This window comes from Solenopsis invicta, chromosome 5, assembly GCF_016802725.1.
Source record: "Solenopsis invicta isolate M01_SB chromosome 5, UNIL_Sinv_3.0, whole genome shotgun sequence".
NCBI lineage: Eukaryota > Metazoa > Arthropoda > Insecta > Hymenoptera > Formicidae > Solenopsis > Solenopsis invicta.
The window spans coordinates 15,753,901-15,771,540 of NC_052668.1; the positions used below are offsets into that span (position 1 = coordinate 15,753,901).

Sequence of the window (17,640 nt, forward strand, 5' to 3'; positions counted from 1 at the left end):
TTCAATTACAGAGAGTGCATCGCCAGGTCGACGTGCTCCGCGAGGAAATGTCCGAAGCGCGATTAGTGTACTTCACGTGAAACAAAATGTCGGAAACTTTTGCGTAGGTCGTTTATTGAAATACATATCTCACAATTAGATTTCTTTTCAAAGACTATTGCGTCTTTATACATCGTCGAAAATAAATATTATCCGTAAATGATATCGCGAAAAAAATACGCTGAACAATTATATCTATATCTCTTCATTTAACACTTACGCAGTCTCCAGGAGTAGAGATTCCTGAGCATTATATATGTACAGTCTTGAGAAAATAAGAAGACTTTGTAACATTTGAAAATAATCTTGTCACATATATACATATACATATACACTATAATTAACAAAGCATAAATAGCTCTGTTTGTTTATAATCAAGGAATTATTCGTATCAAGTGGTTCCTAAATTTCAACCTATTGCTTCATAATAAATTGGCCCTCAATGAATTGGTTTGAATTATTAAAATAAACCAGGATGTACATAAAGTTCAAAAGTCTGCGATGATTTCTCCAATCTTTCCAAATAACATGTATATAATAATAAATATTAACTGAAACGCTAGGCCTAAATTTAATATTATCTTCTTATATCACATCTGCATGGCGTTTTAAGATTGAATATATATTCTTCACAGTTAAGAATATCGTGAAACACAATACAATAACTGATTAAATAATAAGCAAATTTACAATAGTCAATTTAAAATTTCTTTGATCGTGAAAATTAGATATTATGCACCTGTAGTTGATCGGCGATTGCAATAGCAATTTGAATAATAGTATGTCTTGTTTAAGAATTGACAAGAAGAGGTATTCCAATATTGCAAATTGATATGGAGTCTTTTAACAAATTACGTAAAGTAAGTACAATATACCCTAATTACAGTAGTTTTAAAAATACTTAAAATTACTTTAAAAAGTGTTGGAAATTCGAAATAATTTGTGCGTAAACTGAATAGACGCTCATCTTGCCGAGATAAAATCTCAAAATTTAGTAGCTTAAATTAAAAAAAGGAAAATGGCAGAATAAATTAAATCGGTAAATGCCGCATTAGAAATAATAAATAATAAATAATTTTTAAAAAATCTCATAAATTATATCAGGACGGTTTGGTCCCCAAATATGGACCCTATCTCACTAATTAGATTGAAATGCATTCAAAAGTGTAATTTGCAAAAACGTTTGGAGATTTTATCTAATTTTCTATATCAAAACATAAAATCAATTTATTTTTCTGTATCAAGTGAATTATGTAATGTAGATGCATCTCTGTCGGGAATATTACTCAGTTCTTGCTTCCAATAATATGAAGGCGGTCCTAAAGTGAAGCAATATTTCCGTTCAAGAGGAGTGTCATTCTCGACATAATACATAATATACAAATTGCACATTTCATCATCATTTGTTCCACCTATAAGCGTAATCCTATCACGCGTACTTTTCATTGTACAGCGAGCAGCTAATCTATCACCATATGTAACTGGAACTCTGTGCGTAACAGGATAAAACATCTGAGGCGTCATTGGATCTCTCTTACCAAGTTCGATCCATTCGTTATTCGGCTTCACTACATAGCCGGACACGACTTTCCCGAGGGAATGGGTGTGCGTTCTATATGCAAATGGATAAATAGTCTTATTCTCTGTTATGGGGCAAGAAGATTCCATATGTACTGTTTTTCTAGGCGGTATGAAACCGCCTGTTCCTAACAAAATAACCCCGGCGAGTTTGTCCAATGTTTGCGTTGTATAATGCAGTAATACTCCTGAGTCATCTGTACTGCCATCCTTAAAGTGATCGATGTGTGCATAATGTACTTGCAACACAAGAAACTGTATGGGAGAATCACCGCCTACTTTAAAGCCCACTCCCTGTGGCAGATCTAATTTAGGAGCATCCCTTGCCCATGCATAGATGATCTGCACAAATAAAAAATTTTTTCTTCAAGATTATTGAAAAAATATTTATGAAATATCCCTATTAAAAAAAATTAATAAAAACGGACAGCAGCCAATATAATCGATCAAAATTCTTAATGTTTCTTATCGTCTCACTTTTCATCTCCAAAGAAATATTTCTATGATCTTATCAAAGCAAATCAATCGTTAGAATACAATAGAATTCTTATATCACCTTACTGTTTTGTGTCATTTTGATGCAATTTATCATAATTAAATTATTAATTTTATTATAATCAACTATGTATTCACACAAATTTCTGATAAAATTGTGATAAAAAACAATTAAATATTTCCCATCATTTACAATCTTTTTTTTAATAATATTTTGTAACATTAACGTTTATTACCTGAGTTCCACCTTGACAAGCAGGTGCAGTGTTCGGATCTTTTTCAGCATTCGCCATTTCTCCACAGTTCCAAACTGCCTTTGTGCTACCCGGCTTGGTACAACCATAGACAAGCATATGGTGAGCTGTTTCCATTGTTGCATTTGGCTCAAAACCAACAATATAATAATCTCTTGCAAAGTCTACCCTAACCGGGGTGCACAAATATAATTCGGGCTGCAAATAAAATATCAGATATAATTTTTTATTCTACAAAAATTATATAAAATAATCAAGACAATAAACAAGTAAAAGTAAGATATAGGTTTAAAATAAAATTGTTTCTATAAGAATGTTAAAATAAGACTCAAACAAATAAATCCTTGAGATCATGTTCTAAACAGTAGTCTCCTAAACATGTTAGAAACAGGAGAAGGCTAACATCTAAGTTTATTTATATAAAACGACTCTTGTGTAAGGGTAATCTCAGAATTCAGTAATTTGTTTATTATGACAGCTGCTGAGGACTAAAATAAGTCAAGATATTCCATCCTTTCTTGTGGAAGTAATTTATTTTCTACATCTTAATTTTGTTCATTTGCTGGCCTGATTATTTACATTGCTTTGCAAATACAAGCTGCATTACATTACTTTTATAAAATTGACGTTAATTACTTTTGAATAAAGAAAATATGTTTAGCTCTGCAAGTAGTACATATATAAATCATCATGAAAACTATGATAATGATAATACAAAGTATGCATATGTATTTGCAAAGACTGTCAGCTGTCTCATTTCGCATTCAACTTATGTGTAAAAAGATCCATATGTTATTATATTACGTTGTATTATATTGTATGTCACATCATGCCGTACCGTATGTTATTCGTGCGTCATGTGAAAACACTAAAGGATCACACTTACCTTGTTCGGCCTTACGTTTGGCATAAATAAGGAGTACTTCTTGGTGCCATAGCAACAGGTAAACTTGAAAAAAATCGTGAAAACGAAGTAACACAAAAATGCACGTTTCTCCCACATTTTTGGAGCGCCAGTATCTTTTACGCGTTCTGCGTTTGGCACTTATTAACGTTGAGACACGGTATCCACCTGTCAAACGCTACAGGTCGGTGAGGTCGGTCGATACGACACCTAACTCAACCCAAGCCAAGCCAAGCCGAATGACGTAAATGGAAAAGGGTATTTTTGGAACCGTGCCACTTTGTGGTGGCTGCGACATCTCGCGGGAACGAGTACAGAACGAGTACATATCACTATTTGCAGTACTCGTCAGTAAATAGTAATGAAAATTACTGACATGCTGAATATATTTCAGAATTTACGTATATGTATAAATCATATTTGAAATAATTTAATTTATGGTAATATACTTAAGTTAATTGAATTTTGATCAAACTCTAAGTCATGATAAAGAGATAATACAGATTATAATATGGAATAACCCAGATAGCACACAATATTTATGATATACATATTTATAAATTATAATATTTATCATTATTTTTTAATATATATTATATAAATATTTTACAGATATTTGACATACGTGGAAAGGAAACCATAAAATCTTTGTTCAAAATGTTACTAAAATAGATTACATATTTTATATAAGATTTATGGTAAGTAATTTTATATAAGATTTATGGTAAGTAAAAAAATTAATATTTATAGTAATATATTTTACATATTTCATGTGTAATTTGTAATCATTTTTATATGATATTTATGATAAATCTTTATGATCTGTTCAATCTAAGATCACAAAAATGTTTTTTTTTTTCATACATATTTTAAAAAATATTCAAATAATTACATTTTCTAAAATTTTATAAATATTGTGTGCTGTCTAGGAATATACAAATATAATAAAATTTAGCTAATAGTCATTACAGTCACTCACTGGTCGTTGTGCCCTAGATAAGTACGCAATCAGCTGCACCTGGAAGCAGTAACAAAATGTTTTAATTAATTATGAATTTTATGGCACATTTTATTCCAATTATATATTATCTAATTATTTTTCTTAATATGAATATTTGATAATTATTTTATGTGCAAAAAAACATTTCTTTTCAAGCAACACAAATAGGTTCAAAACATGTTTCTTAAATATTAAAAATTAATTTTAGATGTTTAAGCTAAAAAATAAACGTTTAAAATTTAATACGCTTTAAATTATTTCATAATTATTTCACAAGACTTTATAGTACTTATTTTAATTATAAATTTAAAATATTGTTTTTATATGAGACATTTCGACGGTTTAATAAACATTGTACAGTTTTATTAATGTAGACAGAGCTATTATTTTTAATAATTATAATTATTAATTTGTCATTCAACCACATTAACTACAAGCATACTTCATTCTAGGAACGTCCTGCGAATGTCTCACGGGCGTTCCATGAGCGATCTGGGTGTATGGGGGAAGAGAGGTTAATTAAAAAAAAAAAAAAATTAATTCGCTCACCATCTAGGGCATTGCAGTTTACTCCACGCGAGGTCCGCCTCGAAGACGTCCTCGTCCTCGTCGATCCCGTCCAGGAAATACATCACTGATATCACTAATATGCACAACTTCGAAACTTAATTCGCGCGCTTCTTCGCCACTGAAAAAACTCGAATTCACGTCGACGTCGTCGACACAACACACGCATTCGTTCCGCGAAACCCGAGTTCCGATTTTCAAGCGGATTATTTCTACACAGTTACAACAATCCGATTCTTCAACACGATATGTTTGTCACTCGCGACCCGTGATCGTCTCGAAGGAACGCGAAGTCTGTTGTCCATTCTCGCGTGCCAACGGTGCAGGGTATGGAATCCACGCTCTCCTTCTCGTGCTTGATCTGATGGTCAAACCACGACGCGATCTCGATTATAATTGAAGAAATCACGAGAATCCGTTGCTTTAACGGCATTTTCGACACAAATTCACGTCTTTAACGCGTTTACGATCGGTGAGATGCGCGGTTAATCGCGGAACGCGCCTGCCGCCATCTAATCGCGCTGCCGAAACTGTCATGGCGGCCGGACAGTCGCGCGCGAAATTGAGATAATTTGAAATACAGACAATCCAAAATCCGCGGGAAATCAAATAGTTCTCTTGCGTTTGTCAGTAAATTACGATACTACATTCGACGTTCTACGTAAGAATCCGAATAGATGCATGAAAATTTATAAAGAACTCGAAAAAGGACAACTGTAAAAAAAAAATTTAAAACAGAGTTGGTAAATGTTAATCTTACTATAATTTTCAATTGTAATTGATTTTTTATTATTTACATTTCTCTACGTGAAAAAGTAATCTTAAGATAACTTTATCCAATTATAATTAACTTGAACAATAAACAAATTGTACAGTTTTATTAATGTAGAGAGTTATTCTTTTTAATAATTATAATTATTAATTTGTCATTCAACTCACAGAAAGTTTACAAATAAAAAATTATACATACAACTAGAAATTTTGCTATAAGCTGGTACTTATTGAGTTAATCATTAATTAAATTGATTAGCGTTAAGTTAACTATGTTTTAAAAACCACACTGCTAAAATCCAATATATTAGCACAATGTGTTTCATGGAAAAAAAAAGAGAATATTAGAAAAGTAATTTTTAATTAACTGATTTGATTTTCTGATCAGTATTTATTTTGAATATCATAATGAAATATCTCTGTAAAGCTCGTTAATTAATATGAAACTATTTATGAAACTAATCTGCATGCCGAAGTAGCATGTCAAAATTTATCGCGATTGCATTTTAATCACATTACATCAGCCATTCTCTTAACGCGCATACACGTGTTGTAATATAATACATACAAGGACACTTCTCTATGCATTTTTGGACGGAGCTGCATTGAGCTTGCAACGGTGTTTCCCAATTAAACCTCGCTACGAGATTCTTATGGCTAAGAAACGTGAAACTCTCGATCACATACTAATTTCTTTACGCTAATTAAATAGGTCCAGTGCGGAACTATTAGGTCGTTTCGTAATAATGAGTCTTTCTCGTAACAATAATTTTACGTCGAGATTTTGTTTCGCGATATGGAATCGCATATCTGCAAAACGCCACATGGGAAACACCGATGTAATTGACGTAATAAATTATGCTGTAAACAGGTCGATTACAGGTGGATCTAATGACACGACGAGGATTTCCTGTCAAGAATTGTCGAACTAGTCGTGTAACTCAATATATATAAATGTAATTTATCTCTTATTAATGTATGTGTCGCGAATTTGATCAGTCAACCACTCGATCGCCGGCTGCAGACCTTCGCCGGTCAACGCGTTTGTCGCCCGGATGTGCCAGGGTTTATTCTGTATTCGCTCGAGCCCCAGTCCAGCGACCAGTTTCACGGTGGTCAAGGAATCAGGCAGATCCATCTTGTTCGCTAGGAAGAGGATGGGTAGTTTACGTCCTGAAATATTCGTTACGTTTAAAAAAGTATCTAAAAAAAATTTTGAAGACGTCTTCAAGATATGCATTGCTGTCTAATATAAAATATATAAAATATAATTTAGTTTGATATATAAAATACAATACTTTTAATTTTAAACAGGTATTTAAACGAGTGTTTGTTATCGCTATTAAAATTGTATCATCATAAACACGTACCTGCCACATCGGGATGCTGTAAGAGCATGTCCAGTTCTTCCTTAACGACAACGAGTCGCAGTTTATCGCTGCTGTCAATTATGAAGATAATTCCATGGCAATCTTTGTAATAATGCTCCCACAATGATCTATGACGATCGTGACCCGACATATCGAATGCGGTGAAACTGACATTCTTAACTGAAACAATAACTTTGTCTTAATCACGCCAGTAAAAACGAAGAATTGATAAGAGTTGTATTAGAAAAAGATCTCTTCACGATATTTTTTTTTTCACGATATTTGACAGAGTTTCTTTTACATATCTTCAATTAAAATTGCAGCTGATTAAATTTAAGAATAACTAAAATTAAAAATTGATTGTATTATTATGTTTTTCTTATCCATTTTCTGCAAACTATAATTTATTTGTTTAAAATATAATACTTTTAATTAATAATGGAGTAATTTTTTTAATAAAAAATTAAATTAAATTAATGATCAATTTTGTAGTTAGTAGTTCATAAATTTAATTTGATCATTTTTTTTAATTTAATCACAGTTGATGTGCCTGATCCTTTACGGTTTCATTAAACTCCAATTAATCTAATCAACGGTTAAAGGCCGGCTTCATCAACTTTCACCTAATTTTTCTGATTAATTAACCGATTAAATTAAAAAATTGATAAGTGCAAAACTGATCATCTCTAATAATCTAATCTTTAATAATTTTAATTAAGAAATTAATTATTAAAGTGTTATAATTTAAATAAATAAATTATAATTTGCAGAAAATGAACAAGGAAAATTAATACGTCAATTTTGCGTTTGATAGTTAAATTAAATTTACTATTAAATTTAATCGGCCGATCAAGCTAATCGGAAATGGTGAGAGCGACTTTAAAAATAGCAGAAACATCAATGCGCCATCTGAAAGTACTCATGTCGGGGAAAGTAGAGCAATCGAGATATGTGTAAACAACTGAGAACTGAGAACCGCCATAATCAATCTTGGCGCGAATTCGACTTTGTTATTGTTGCAAATAACAACGGTTCTCCCGAACAAAAATGCAATCGAACAGTTTTTCCAACAACGATGATAGGAATGATGAGCCAGCGAAGAGAGGTACGTGAATTGCATCAAATAAAAGATGATAAAGATCCTAACCTCATCGAAGCGACGGAGAAATTAACCCATTTTTCGACGTTTAGACACGTCGGCTGCGGAAAAAGAAAAGTTACTTCGAGAGATACAAGATTTGAAATGCCTTATTAAGCAGTGCGAATGGAGTCTGCAGACCTTACACTTTAAAGACGTGGAAAAACACGTAGCCGAGAAGTTTCCACGGAACTTGGAGGTTCCCTCACGCTTCAGCAGAACGCAGAATGTCCAGGTCGATCTGCAGTATGATTTGTACAGATTCGCCGGGTTTCAGTGCGTTAAATTTCGAAGAGACGGGTGTGTATTTAACTTTACGTCAACAAACGAAGATCAGAAGGACAACACTAATGCAATACAGATCTTCATCAAAGATGAAAAGGCCAGTCTAGGAAATTGGGTGATGCCAATGTCAATCGATATGAATTATCTGTTGTCTAAAACGCCTATCGACAATTTGAAAAATTTAACTCCCTTTATAAAAAACTGTAAGCACAATGTCGACTGCTACTTTGTGCGGCAAGAGCAGTTCCTGTCATTAAAGGTATAAGTACTTTTGTTTTGTAAAAATTATTAATATATATTGTAAAATTGCTGTTGAACTATAACAAATGATTGAGGTTTTTTTTCTTTTTAGGCACATATTTCAAATATGAAACATTGTACATTGCATTCTGATATAGGATTTAAGCGATTTAGTTTAGAGTTGTATGGCATACATGACATTGGAAATGATAGATATATTAATTTAATAATAAGTTTACTGTATCACTCTGACAAAGCAAGACCTCATAAAATTGAGTTTGATACAACAGACAATATCAAGTTACACGATGACATGAAACAAAATTTAAAATTGTGCTTGAAGGAATTTAAAAAGTCAGATCTACAAACTGCATTTGATAAGATGATGAAGAATAATTCTAGATTTACATGGACGCAGTCTGATGATGAAAGTCCATTGGAATTGAATGTATGGCATATAAACATATAAAATATTTAAATGAGTTTTTATTATTGAAAAGTGTTTTAATTTTAATTTTATTTTTAGAATACAAGTAACTCTGATGAAGAAGACTTCTTAACTCAACTACAATCAAACCAGAGGAAATCATTGAGAATTCGCCAGAAAAAGCGTAAATTGCAGAAGAAGTGGAATTTAAGAAAAAGGCAAAGAAATACAGTTAATGAATCATCAGAAAATGAACAAGAAGATGGTCATTCAAAAGCAAAAGTATCACACACTGGAAGTCCACAGCAAATTCCGATAAGAAAGAAGAAAGCAAGAAAAGTCACTTCAAAACAAGAGAAAATTAATGAACATTTGCCGAAAGAAACAACACCATTGCATGAACCTAAAGTAAAATTAAAACAAACAAAATTAAATTTTCAAAATCGTGAAAGTACGAATTCAAATGAAATGTCTTTGTTTGAATCAAAATTCCATAATAGGTTTAACAAGTGGTCGAAAAGTGCAGTCAATTTAATCACCAGTACTCCAGTATGTCCCAAAGTCAATACTGAAAGATTATCCATTACTTTATCACCTACTTTAGAAAAAAATAATATCACGTCTATTGAAAGCATAAAGCACACAACAAATAAATTAGATAAGCATAAAAGTAGTAATCAGCTTGGAAATAAAACTCCAGAAAAGAAGACTTTGAAAAAGACTGATTGAATATTACGAAGTAACACAAAAACCACTCAATTGGTATAACAAGTTCAGAATCGACACCGTATAAAAAGTCTGACAGAACTTTAATGAATGAAATGAATGTACAAGGCTCGTTTGCACAATGTAATTTAACTTTGAATTCAGTTTAATAACTGACTTTCTTTTTCTTTTCCAAATATGTATTAGTGCAAACAATCAGATTAGGAATGTTATACATATATATATTAATGTGTAAGAAACTCTGGTGAAAATTTTTCTTATAATTTTTATAGAAATTAAAACATTTTTCAGAAATATTTAAAAAGTCTATATCTTCGCTTAGAACTTTTTATACATATAAATTTTGAAATATTCTTATTTCATAATTTCTAAAAAAAACTCAACTTTTTTATGATAGTTTATCAGAACTTGTAAAAAATCTTAGAAATCAAGATATTTTATAATTAATATATATGAAAAAATCTGAGAAAAATTATGGACTTTTTGAGCATTTTTGAAAAGTATTCTAATTGAAAATATCTGAGAAAGTTATAAAATTATACAGTAAGTCTGAAAAATTAAGTAAAAAATTTTGAGAAAAATTTTCACTAAGGAAGAGAAGCTATCCTCTGTAAATAAAATTTAAATACTTTTTGTGCATCTCAAATATACATTTTTGCATATTTTGTTTTGATTTTTTTTCCATGTTATTCTAAAATTGTACCTTATTGTAAAATAAATAGTCAATGCAATCTTGAATTTGTGCAAGTGCAGTAGTGAAACGTGTGAAGGCAACGTTTGAAAGCATCAGGATCTCACAATTCTTGATACTTTGTCGATCCTCGCTATTTAACTTACATGCGAATTTTTCGACATTAAACCCGACAGTGGGTACTATGTCTATGCAACGGTCATCCTCGCGTTTGAAATTATTTATGACCGTCGACTTACCACTGTTGTTAAGGCCCACTACTAAAACGTTTACTTCTTTTTTCCTAAGCCCTAAGAGGTTCGCTAAACGGTCGAATAACCCCATTTTCTCTCGCTGTAGGCTCCTTTTCACATTTATCGGACATCAATACTCATCCCCATCCCTCTCCTTCCGTTTACGTTACTAAGAAATGGACTGGGCGCAAGAACAAACACCCTCGGCTCTCGGCTCCCTCTTCTCCAACGTTCTACCTACACTTGTTAATGATAGAGAATTCACGTGAAAATTTATGTTTGAGAATCACTGGTTGCGAACAGCTTTCAACTGAAAAAAGATATTTTTTTTTATTAGAGAGGTAATCCTGAATCTAATTTTATATTTTAATTAAAAGTAATTATTATTAAAGTATATTTTTACATAAATTATAATTTGCAACAAATTTTAGATTATAGGAATTTTCTCTTTCTGATAATATTTCTGCTTCTCTAGGGGATTAGATCCATTATGTCCGGAACCACATGTTTTGCGTTCTACGTGTTTAAAGGAGTAGAAGAGTGACAGTGTGGCTCGAATTGACAAATATATTAGTCCTTTCTCTGATATTACGTTACAAGAATTACTCTCACGTTACTAACTTTTATGCGTACAATTTGAACACGACAGATTAAGATGGTAAGCCTTAACATGTACCAGAAAATTATTTTTACAGAGTACTACTAGGTTAAGTTACTTCACCTGTAGAATAATTGAATAATGTAATTGCAGCCGAAAGGGAAAACGAAACGGTTTATCGACAAAAAAAATGCTGTTACGTTCCACTTGGTTCATCGCTCACAAAAAGATCCGTTAGTGGCAGATGAGACAGCACCGCAAAGAGTTCTGGTGCCAGCTGCCGATGCTCAAGCGGCAAAAGTGGAAAAGAAGTCTTTGGACAACGAGAAACGCAAAGAGGAGCAGCAAAAGTTTGGAATTTACTTCGACGACGATTACGACTATTTACAACACCTTCGAGATGTCAACACATTGTCGGTGGAATGGGAACGCGTCGAGAATACAAACAATTCCAAATGTGACAAAGATACTCCAAAAATTAACTTACCTTCTTCAGTGTTTGCATCAAATGTCGAAGAGAAAGTTGGTATGCTCAATAAAGCGGCGCCAGTTTCTGGACCACAATTGGATCTTGATCCAGATATAGTCGCCGCGATGGATGACGATTTTGATTTTAATGATCCTGATAATCAATTGGATGATAATTTCATAGAATTGGCTAATGCTGGCAATAGTGACAGTGATTCAGATAGAGAATATGGTAAGTTAAGGTATATAATAATAACAGGGTTATGCATTTACACATTAAATATAAATAATCTATATTACCTGTATATACTGTAAATTAAATCAATTGTTTTATGTATTATCTATATGTAAATAATAATCTATAGAAGATTTAGATTTTATAAAAAAATATTGAACATTATATTTTGTTTTTAATATTTTTAATATTATATTTTCTTATTTTATTAATATTAAAGTCAGATATATTAACAATTTTATAACTTAATTTTTTCTTGTGTTATTCAATTTATAATGATTTATATTAGATGTATTGTCTATGTGACAAAGATTTGTGTAAACAATACATAAATAATCCATGTAGATGTAATATTGAAATATTATATATAATATAATCTTAAATAATTTTTATTTGACATAATTTGGCATTTTTTAGAATATGAATTAAATGAACCAGGAAATAAACACAGTGATTCGGATATTTCATCTGATGGGCCCATGGATTTATCTGATGAGGAGGAGGATGAAGTGTGCAGTTTAAATGGACCACAATATACTTTTAAAGAAGAAGAAACTAAATCAAGGTTTACAGAATACTCAATGAGTAGTAGCGTGATGAAGAGGAATGAACAACTTACATTGCTGGATGACAAATTTGAAAAGGTTTTATCTTTTAAAATCCATTACGACGTTTTTTATATGTGTTCTTATCTTTTCTGATTTATTGCACAGATGTATGCTGTGTATGATGAAAATGAAATTGGTGCTCTAGATTGTGATGAAATAGAAGGATATGTCACACATGATTCTGATCTTATCATGCAATATGCTGCTGAATTTGAAAAGAAGCAGAGGGAAGATGTAAGTATGATCTACAAGTAATAGTACGATGAAAAATATACTGTTTTTCTCTGTCTTTACAGACGGAAAATCTCACGGAACTAATGAAAGACAGAATGAAGATTGTGGAAAGAGAATATTCAAGCTCAGAAGACGAGAATTTAGAAAAACTTATTGTTGATGCTCGTGAAAAGGATAAATGGGACTGTGAAAGCATTATCAGCACGTACAGTAACATTTATAATCACCCTAAATTAATTTCGGAGCCTCCCAAGGTAAACTGTTAATTTTTCATTAAAGACTTTTATAAGAATCATTTTAGTAATAAATATTCAAATATAGATACGTATAATTTAACTACATATTATTAATCTTACACGTTTGTTTTTTTTCTAACAGCGATCAAAGAAAATTGAAATTGATCGAAAATCTGGTATTCCAAAAAACATATTAGGCAATACTGGAAAATTAACAGCTGAAACGTTGGCCCAATTTGATTTGGAAAATAATGCGCCAAAGGGGCCACAATCTGTAGCGGAAAGTAGAAAATCTACTTTAAGTGTTCTAAGTATAAGGCCCAAAGACGAAACTACCGACGAGAGAAGAGAAAGAAAAAAACAACTTAAAGAATACAGAAAGGTAATTGTATTAAAGATTTATTCAGTAGATTAATTAAATATGTGTGTTACGTAATTTCTGTCCATTTCAGGAAAGGAGGATAGAGCGAAAGGCGAACAGCGAAGCATTTAAAGAGGAAAAGAAACGTCAAGAAAAAATTCGGCTAAACAACACTCAAAATATTCAAGGAACTCGCATAGTGTAAAATTTTCAACCGAAGTAATATACTTTGCTGCATCTTTAGACTGCAGATTTAATAAGAGATTTTATGTATAAAAATATGCATTATTGTATATTAAAAGCGTTACTGAAATAGGTTAAACGTATCATGTATTACATAAATATTTTATTTAAAAAATGATAATTTTTTATATATTAGAAATACGTGACAAAAAAAGTTAAAATTACAATTAACCTTACACAGATAAATTTTTAACTTACGTAATTAGTTAATAAGTCAAAAAGTTTGTGTATTTTAAAAATAATTAAAATTAAAAATTAGCTTTAAATTAGTAACTTTTTGACTTTATTATTTAACTTTTTAGTTGGTTGCTACTCGATCGTGTCAAAATTTCATATTCGATCTATCGAATTATCGTAGCAACCGGATTGGTCCGTGTCGCGATTCGTCAATCATGTGACATTCGAAACAGCCACTAATCGTGAGACATTGTCGTGAGGCATTTTAAATTTATTGCGTGAACTCTTGAAAGAAGTTGTTAAAAATTTGTTTGTGAGAATGATCTCGGCGATAGTTTTCCGACTTTTCAATGAAAACCTGACAAAAGCACTGATACGTAAAGAGCCCGAGAGCAATCAAATAATATGGAGGGAGGTAAAGCAGGGCCACGTGAGCGAGCACGAGACACGGAGCGCCGTCGTTTAAGGCAGGGCAGAGGGCGGAAGCTCTAAAGTCATATGATCGATTCGTGACAGAGCTCGTCGTTCTCCACTCGTAAAGATGGCCAGCCAGACGCAGGGTATTCAACAGCTTCTGGCCGCGGAGAAACGCGCCGCCGAGAAGGTCTCGGATGCCAGGAAACGTGAGTGTACTCGTCGGCGAGCCGCGCCGAAATATTTCCCAGGGGGGGAAAGAAAAAAACTGCCGCGACGCGGACGCGCCTTAACCTTTTGGTCGCGACGTCGACTCTTTTTCCGAGATTGACACGTCGTGCGATAAATTTCTGATAATATTTTTGAAATCGCAAACGTGCGGAGAAATTGGTTTAGATTGCATTATCTGGTAACTTACGAAACTACGCTTCACAGTGAGGATAGTCTTTGCTAACCTGCGTGCGATCTGTTGGTGTTACTACTAACTACACTCATTTATGTTTAATATGCGAATTTAAGCGTCTATTGAGTGTTTAGCTTCGTCTAGCTTTGTTTAATGAAGCTCCGATTTCTTTTCGAGGTTTTGCTGCGTCGCACATGGGTGTCCTGACTCATGTCTGTTTCCGCTAATGCAGATTAACTTGAATTGATGATCAGTTTTATTAGCAGTATTGCCAACAACTTGTATTCATTAAGTAATAAAATAAATAATAATTCTACTCATAATTAATAATTCATATGTGAAAATTATAAAATAGATCAGATGTTATGTTCAATAAAGTATATCTTATAAAGAGAGAATGTTGCGTCTTGATCTAATAAACTTTGTTTCTTTCTAAATGTTGATAACTCTGTTGACTGAGTTAATCGGAGTTAATTGAAGTGGCCCTTAATGATTAAGTATAGGTATTATTACATTATGTACTAGAGTGTTGATAATGTTAGGATGGAACTGAAACTAAATGTAATTTTTTGAATAGAGATTTGAAAAAAGTGAATTATATTCAAATTGTTTTTATATCTTTGTAGGTAAGGCTCGTCGCCTAAAGCAGGCCAAAGAGGAAGCTCAGGATGAGATTGAGAAATATCGACAGGAACGAGAAAAACAGTTCCGCGACTTTGAAGCCAAAGTATATAATTATTTCTCTTATATTGAGATTTTTGCTATATTAGATTTATATATCAGTACTTTTGATCAACGATATAATATTAATATTCATAGCACATGGGTTCTAAAGAGGATGTAGCTGCGCGTATCGAGGCTGATACACGAGTCAAGATAGAAGAAATGAATCAGGCTGTCACTGTGCACAAAAACCCAGTAAGTTTGCAGTGTAAATTTAAACAGTAGATTTAAAACAAATATCTGAAAAAGTACAATGTGACTCTGTATAATTTAGGTCATGCTTAAAATCTTGGAATTGGTGTATGATATCAAGCCGGAACTGCACATTAATTACCACATTGAGGTCTAAGCCACAAGGATTGCATCTACATAGCTATAAATATGAGATACGTCTCTTACGCTATGAATATACATTAAATATTACTGTTCACCATATCTCAATATGTATTTATCGTTGTTATATCGTGTAACATGTTATATTTTATTGGAGAAACTGTATACAATGTAGTTGTAGGCAGTGATACTCAAACTACTACTAGAAACTTCTTCTCCCGCAGTTGCTACACGACAATAAATGTAATCGTATTGTTATTATCGCTGAGCTTTTCACTGGCACGGTATACGGACAGTTTGAGAATTGCTGTAATGTAGTTGCATCGTAACAAAGAAAAGATAAAAAAAAGTAACGTATTGAACAGAGTATCGTCGACCCGATGCGTCAAGGCCTAGACACATCGGGACGATGTACGTTAAGATAGATATGGTTAAAGCAATTTTAGGGTGATGGTAATGAGTTGTATGTTCGGTGTATATCATTAGATGTCATTCCATTTGATTCTGTCGCATCGAGGACGATATTTTTCTCTACAACCTTTCGCGGTCTACGGACATGCTCCCAGTCGACGGTGGACCACGCGACGATGTAGCATTCAAACTTCTTGTCTTTTAGCAGGAACATTATAAGTCTTTGTTCTTCTTGCGAGATGGGCAGCTTTGCCTTACATGTATATCTTTATCTCTGTGAGCTGGTTGGTTGTCTGTACAGTATTAGTGTTCAAAATACAAAGGAAAAAAGGAAAGGAAAACCCACAAAATGTCATATGATTTTTCGCTCTTCTAACGCCACTGTTATTTTCGGATCGTTTGTATGCTCGACAAAACATTGATTTCGAGGAGAGATGGTACGTCAGTAAGCGGAGTGCTGCTTTCTCAAGGACACGTACTAAATTTACAATGCGTATTGTAGTGAAGATTCTATCGATATAATCTATTCGATTATGTAAGCGTTTCATGTTTTCAGTTCGTTAGATAATTATTTCTCTTGATAATTCCGTCGAACTTGCATTCGATTAGCAGCAGTTTTAGAAGAATTTAGAAATGCAAATTAAAGTTTTTTAACGCAGATTTGAATCCAAATTTATTTTATTTTTTTTTGTCGAATCTGAATCTAATCAAAATTTTAGCCGAATCGAACCGTTGAAACATAACTTTTAATTAACAATATTATTATTAGATTAAATTTTTATATATAGATAATAAAAGATTTTTACGTAGAAAAATAATATTGAGTATATGATATAATCACTTTAAAATTGATTTTATGAGATTAATAAATGTGAGTCATTTGAATCTCTTAGATTCGAAATTTTTGAATCATAGAGATTCAAATTTGAATCGAATTTTATTTTTGATTTGATTCGATTTGTCTTTAAATTATTTGTACATATGTCGAAAGAAATCCTCACATGAAATATTAAAGTTTAATGATAAGGTGATCTTTCTTTGTAAATTGGGTATTTATATACGTATTTATAATTTACAGTTTTTAAAATTTATGCTACTTCCTCTTTTGATTTGAAAATTCCATGATTTTTACAAATCATTGGATTAATCTCAGTGTAATAAAATTACAATGAAATCTATATTATAATTTTTTAATTTCATTATCGAAATAAAATTTTATCAAATTTTCTCTTTGTTAAAATCAGACTATATAAATTGTCGAATATTACGATTGAATTAATTCCGCTTCAGACGATCTGTGATAGAGAATTTAGAAAATGAAATTTTTTATTTATAAATTTATACTACGTACAATCCTTGGCGGAAAATAATTTTATATAATTTAAGAAATGTTATAAAAAATCTACAAAAAAATGTTAGAATTAGAATTTTTAATTTTTGTAATTTTGTTGTGTGATTTCTACAAATTTCTTGGTAAA

At 32.0% G+C, this 17,640-nt stretch overlaps 6 protein-coding genes across 7 annotated transcripts in view; 3 read left to right on the plus strand and 3 right to left on the minus strand.

Moving 5' to 3' along the window:
* The window catches only part of LOC105198562 (flocculation protein FLO11), a 65,140-nt gene extending 59,826 nt beyond the window's left edge, over positions 1-5,314 (minus strand). Inside the window, exons 1-2 of the mRNA XM_011165311.3 lie at positions 4,820-5,314; positions 4,250-4,288 (exon numbers count right to left, since the gene is read on the minus strand). Of these exons, the coding sequence (XP_011163613.2) occupies positions 4,250-4,288; positions 4,820-4,822 (42 nt within the window). The 5' untranslated portion in view covers positions 4,823-5,314. The remainder of the gene's footprint in view (positions 1-4,249; positions 4,289-4,819) is intronic.
* LOC105198561 (peptidylglycine alpha-hydroxylating monooxygenase) lies at positions 98-3,501 on the minus strand. Its single transcript, XM_011165309.3, has 3 exons — positions 3,253-3,501; positions 2,349-2,564; positions 98-1,959 (listed from the first exon to the last, which is right to left on the minus strand). The coding sequence occupies exons 1-3, from the start codon at positions 3,367-3,369 to the stop codon at positions 1,267-1,269; spliced, it is 1,026 nt and encodes a 341-aa protein (XP_011163611.2). The 5' UTR covers positions 3,370-3,501; the 3' UTR covers positions 98-1,266.
* Positions 5,315-5,602: 288 nt separating the features above from the next.
* On the minus strand, positions 5,603-10,901 carry LOC105198564 (ADP-ribosylation factor-like protein 6). Of its 2 annotated transcripts, none has more exons than XM_011165315.3 (3): positions 10,725-10,901; positions 6,979-7,158; positions 5,603-6,781 (listed from the first exon to the last, which is right to left on the minus strand). In XM_011165315.3, exons 1-3 carry the CDS (start codon positions 10,807-10,809, stop codon positions 6,570-6,572), a joined length of 477 nt encoding a protein of 158 aa, XP_011163617.1. In that variant the 5' UTR covers positions 10,810-10,901; the 3' UTR covers positions 5,603-6,569. The 2 variants fall into 2 exon arrangements, with proteins under 2 accessions (XP_011163617.1, XP_011163616.1); XM_011165314.3 differs by having other exon boundaries at positions 10,632-10,848.
* On the plus strand, positions 7,829-10,532 carry LOC105198563. The gene is made up of 4 exons (XM_011165313.3): positions 7,829-8,083; positions 8,170-8,660; positions 8,754-9,089; positions 9,168-10,532. Exons 1-4 carry the CDS (start codon positions 8,026-8,028, stop codon positions 9,795-9,797), a joined length of 1,515 nt encoding a protein of 504 aa, XP_011163615.1. The 5' UTR covers positions 7,829-8,025; the 3' UTR covers positions 9,798-10,532.
* A 24-nt stretch (positions 10,902-10,925) lies between the features above and the next one.
* Positions 10,926-13,816, plus strand: LOC105198565 (protein LTV1 homolog). Its single transcript, XM_011165316.3, has 8 exons — positions 10,926-11,059; positions 11,194-11,376; positions 11,470-12,016; positions 12,437-12,663; positions 12,733-12,861; positions 12,924-13,115; positions 13,240-13,479; positions 13,550-13,816. The coding sequence occupies exons 2-8, from the start codon at positions 11,374-11,376 to the stop codon at positions 13,661-13,663; spliced, it is 1,452 nt and encodes a 483-aa protein (XP_011163618.2). The 5' UTR covers positions 10,926-11,059; positions 11,194-11,373; the 3' UTR covers positions 13,664-13,816.
* A 445-nt stretch (positions 13,817-14,261) lies between these two features.
* LOC105198566 (V-type proton ATPase subunit G) lies at positions 14,262-16,512 on the plus strand. Its single transcript, XM_011165317.3, has 4 exons — positions 14,262-14,501; positions 15,322-15,422; positions 15,515-15,613; positions 15,693-16,512. The coding sequence occupies exons 1-4, from the start codon at positions 14,420-14,422 to the stop codon at positions 15,765-15,767; spliced, it is 357 nt and encodes a 118-aa protein (XP_011163619.1). The 5' UTR covers positions 14,262-14,419; the 3' UTR covers positions 15,768-16,512.
* Positions 16,513-17,640: the final 1,128 nt, after the last annotated feature.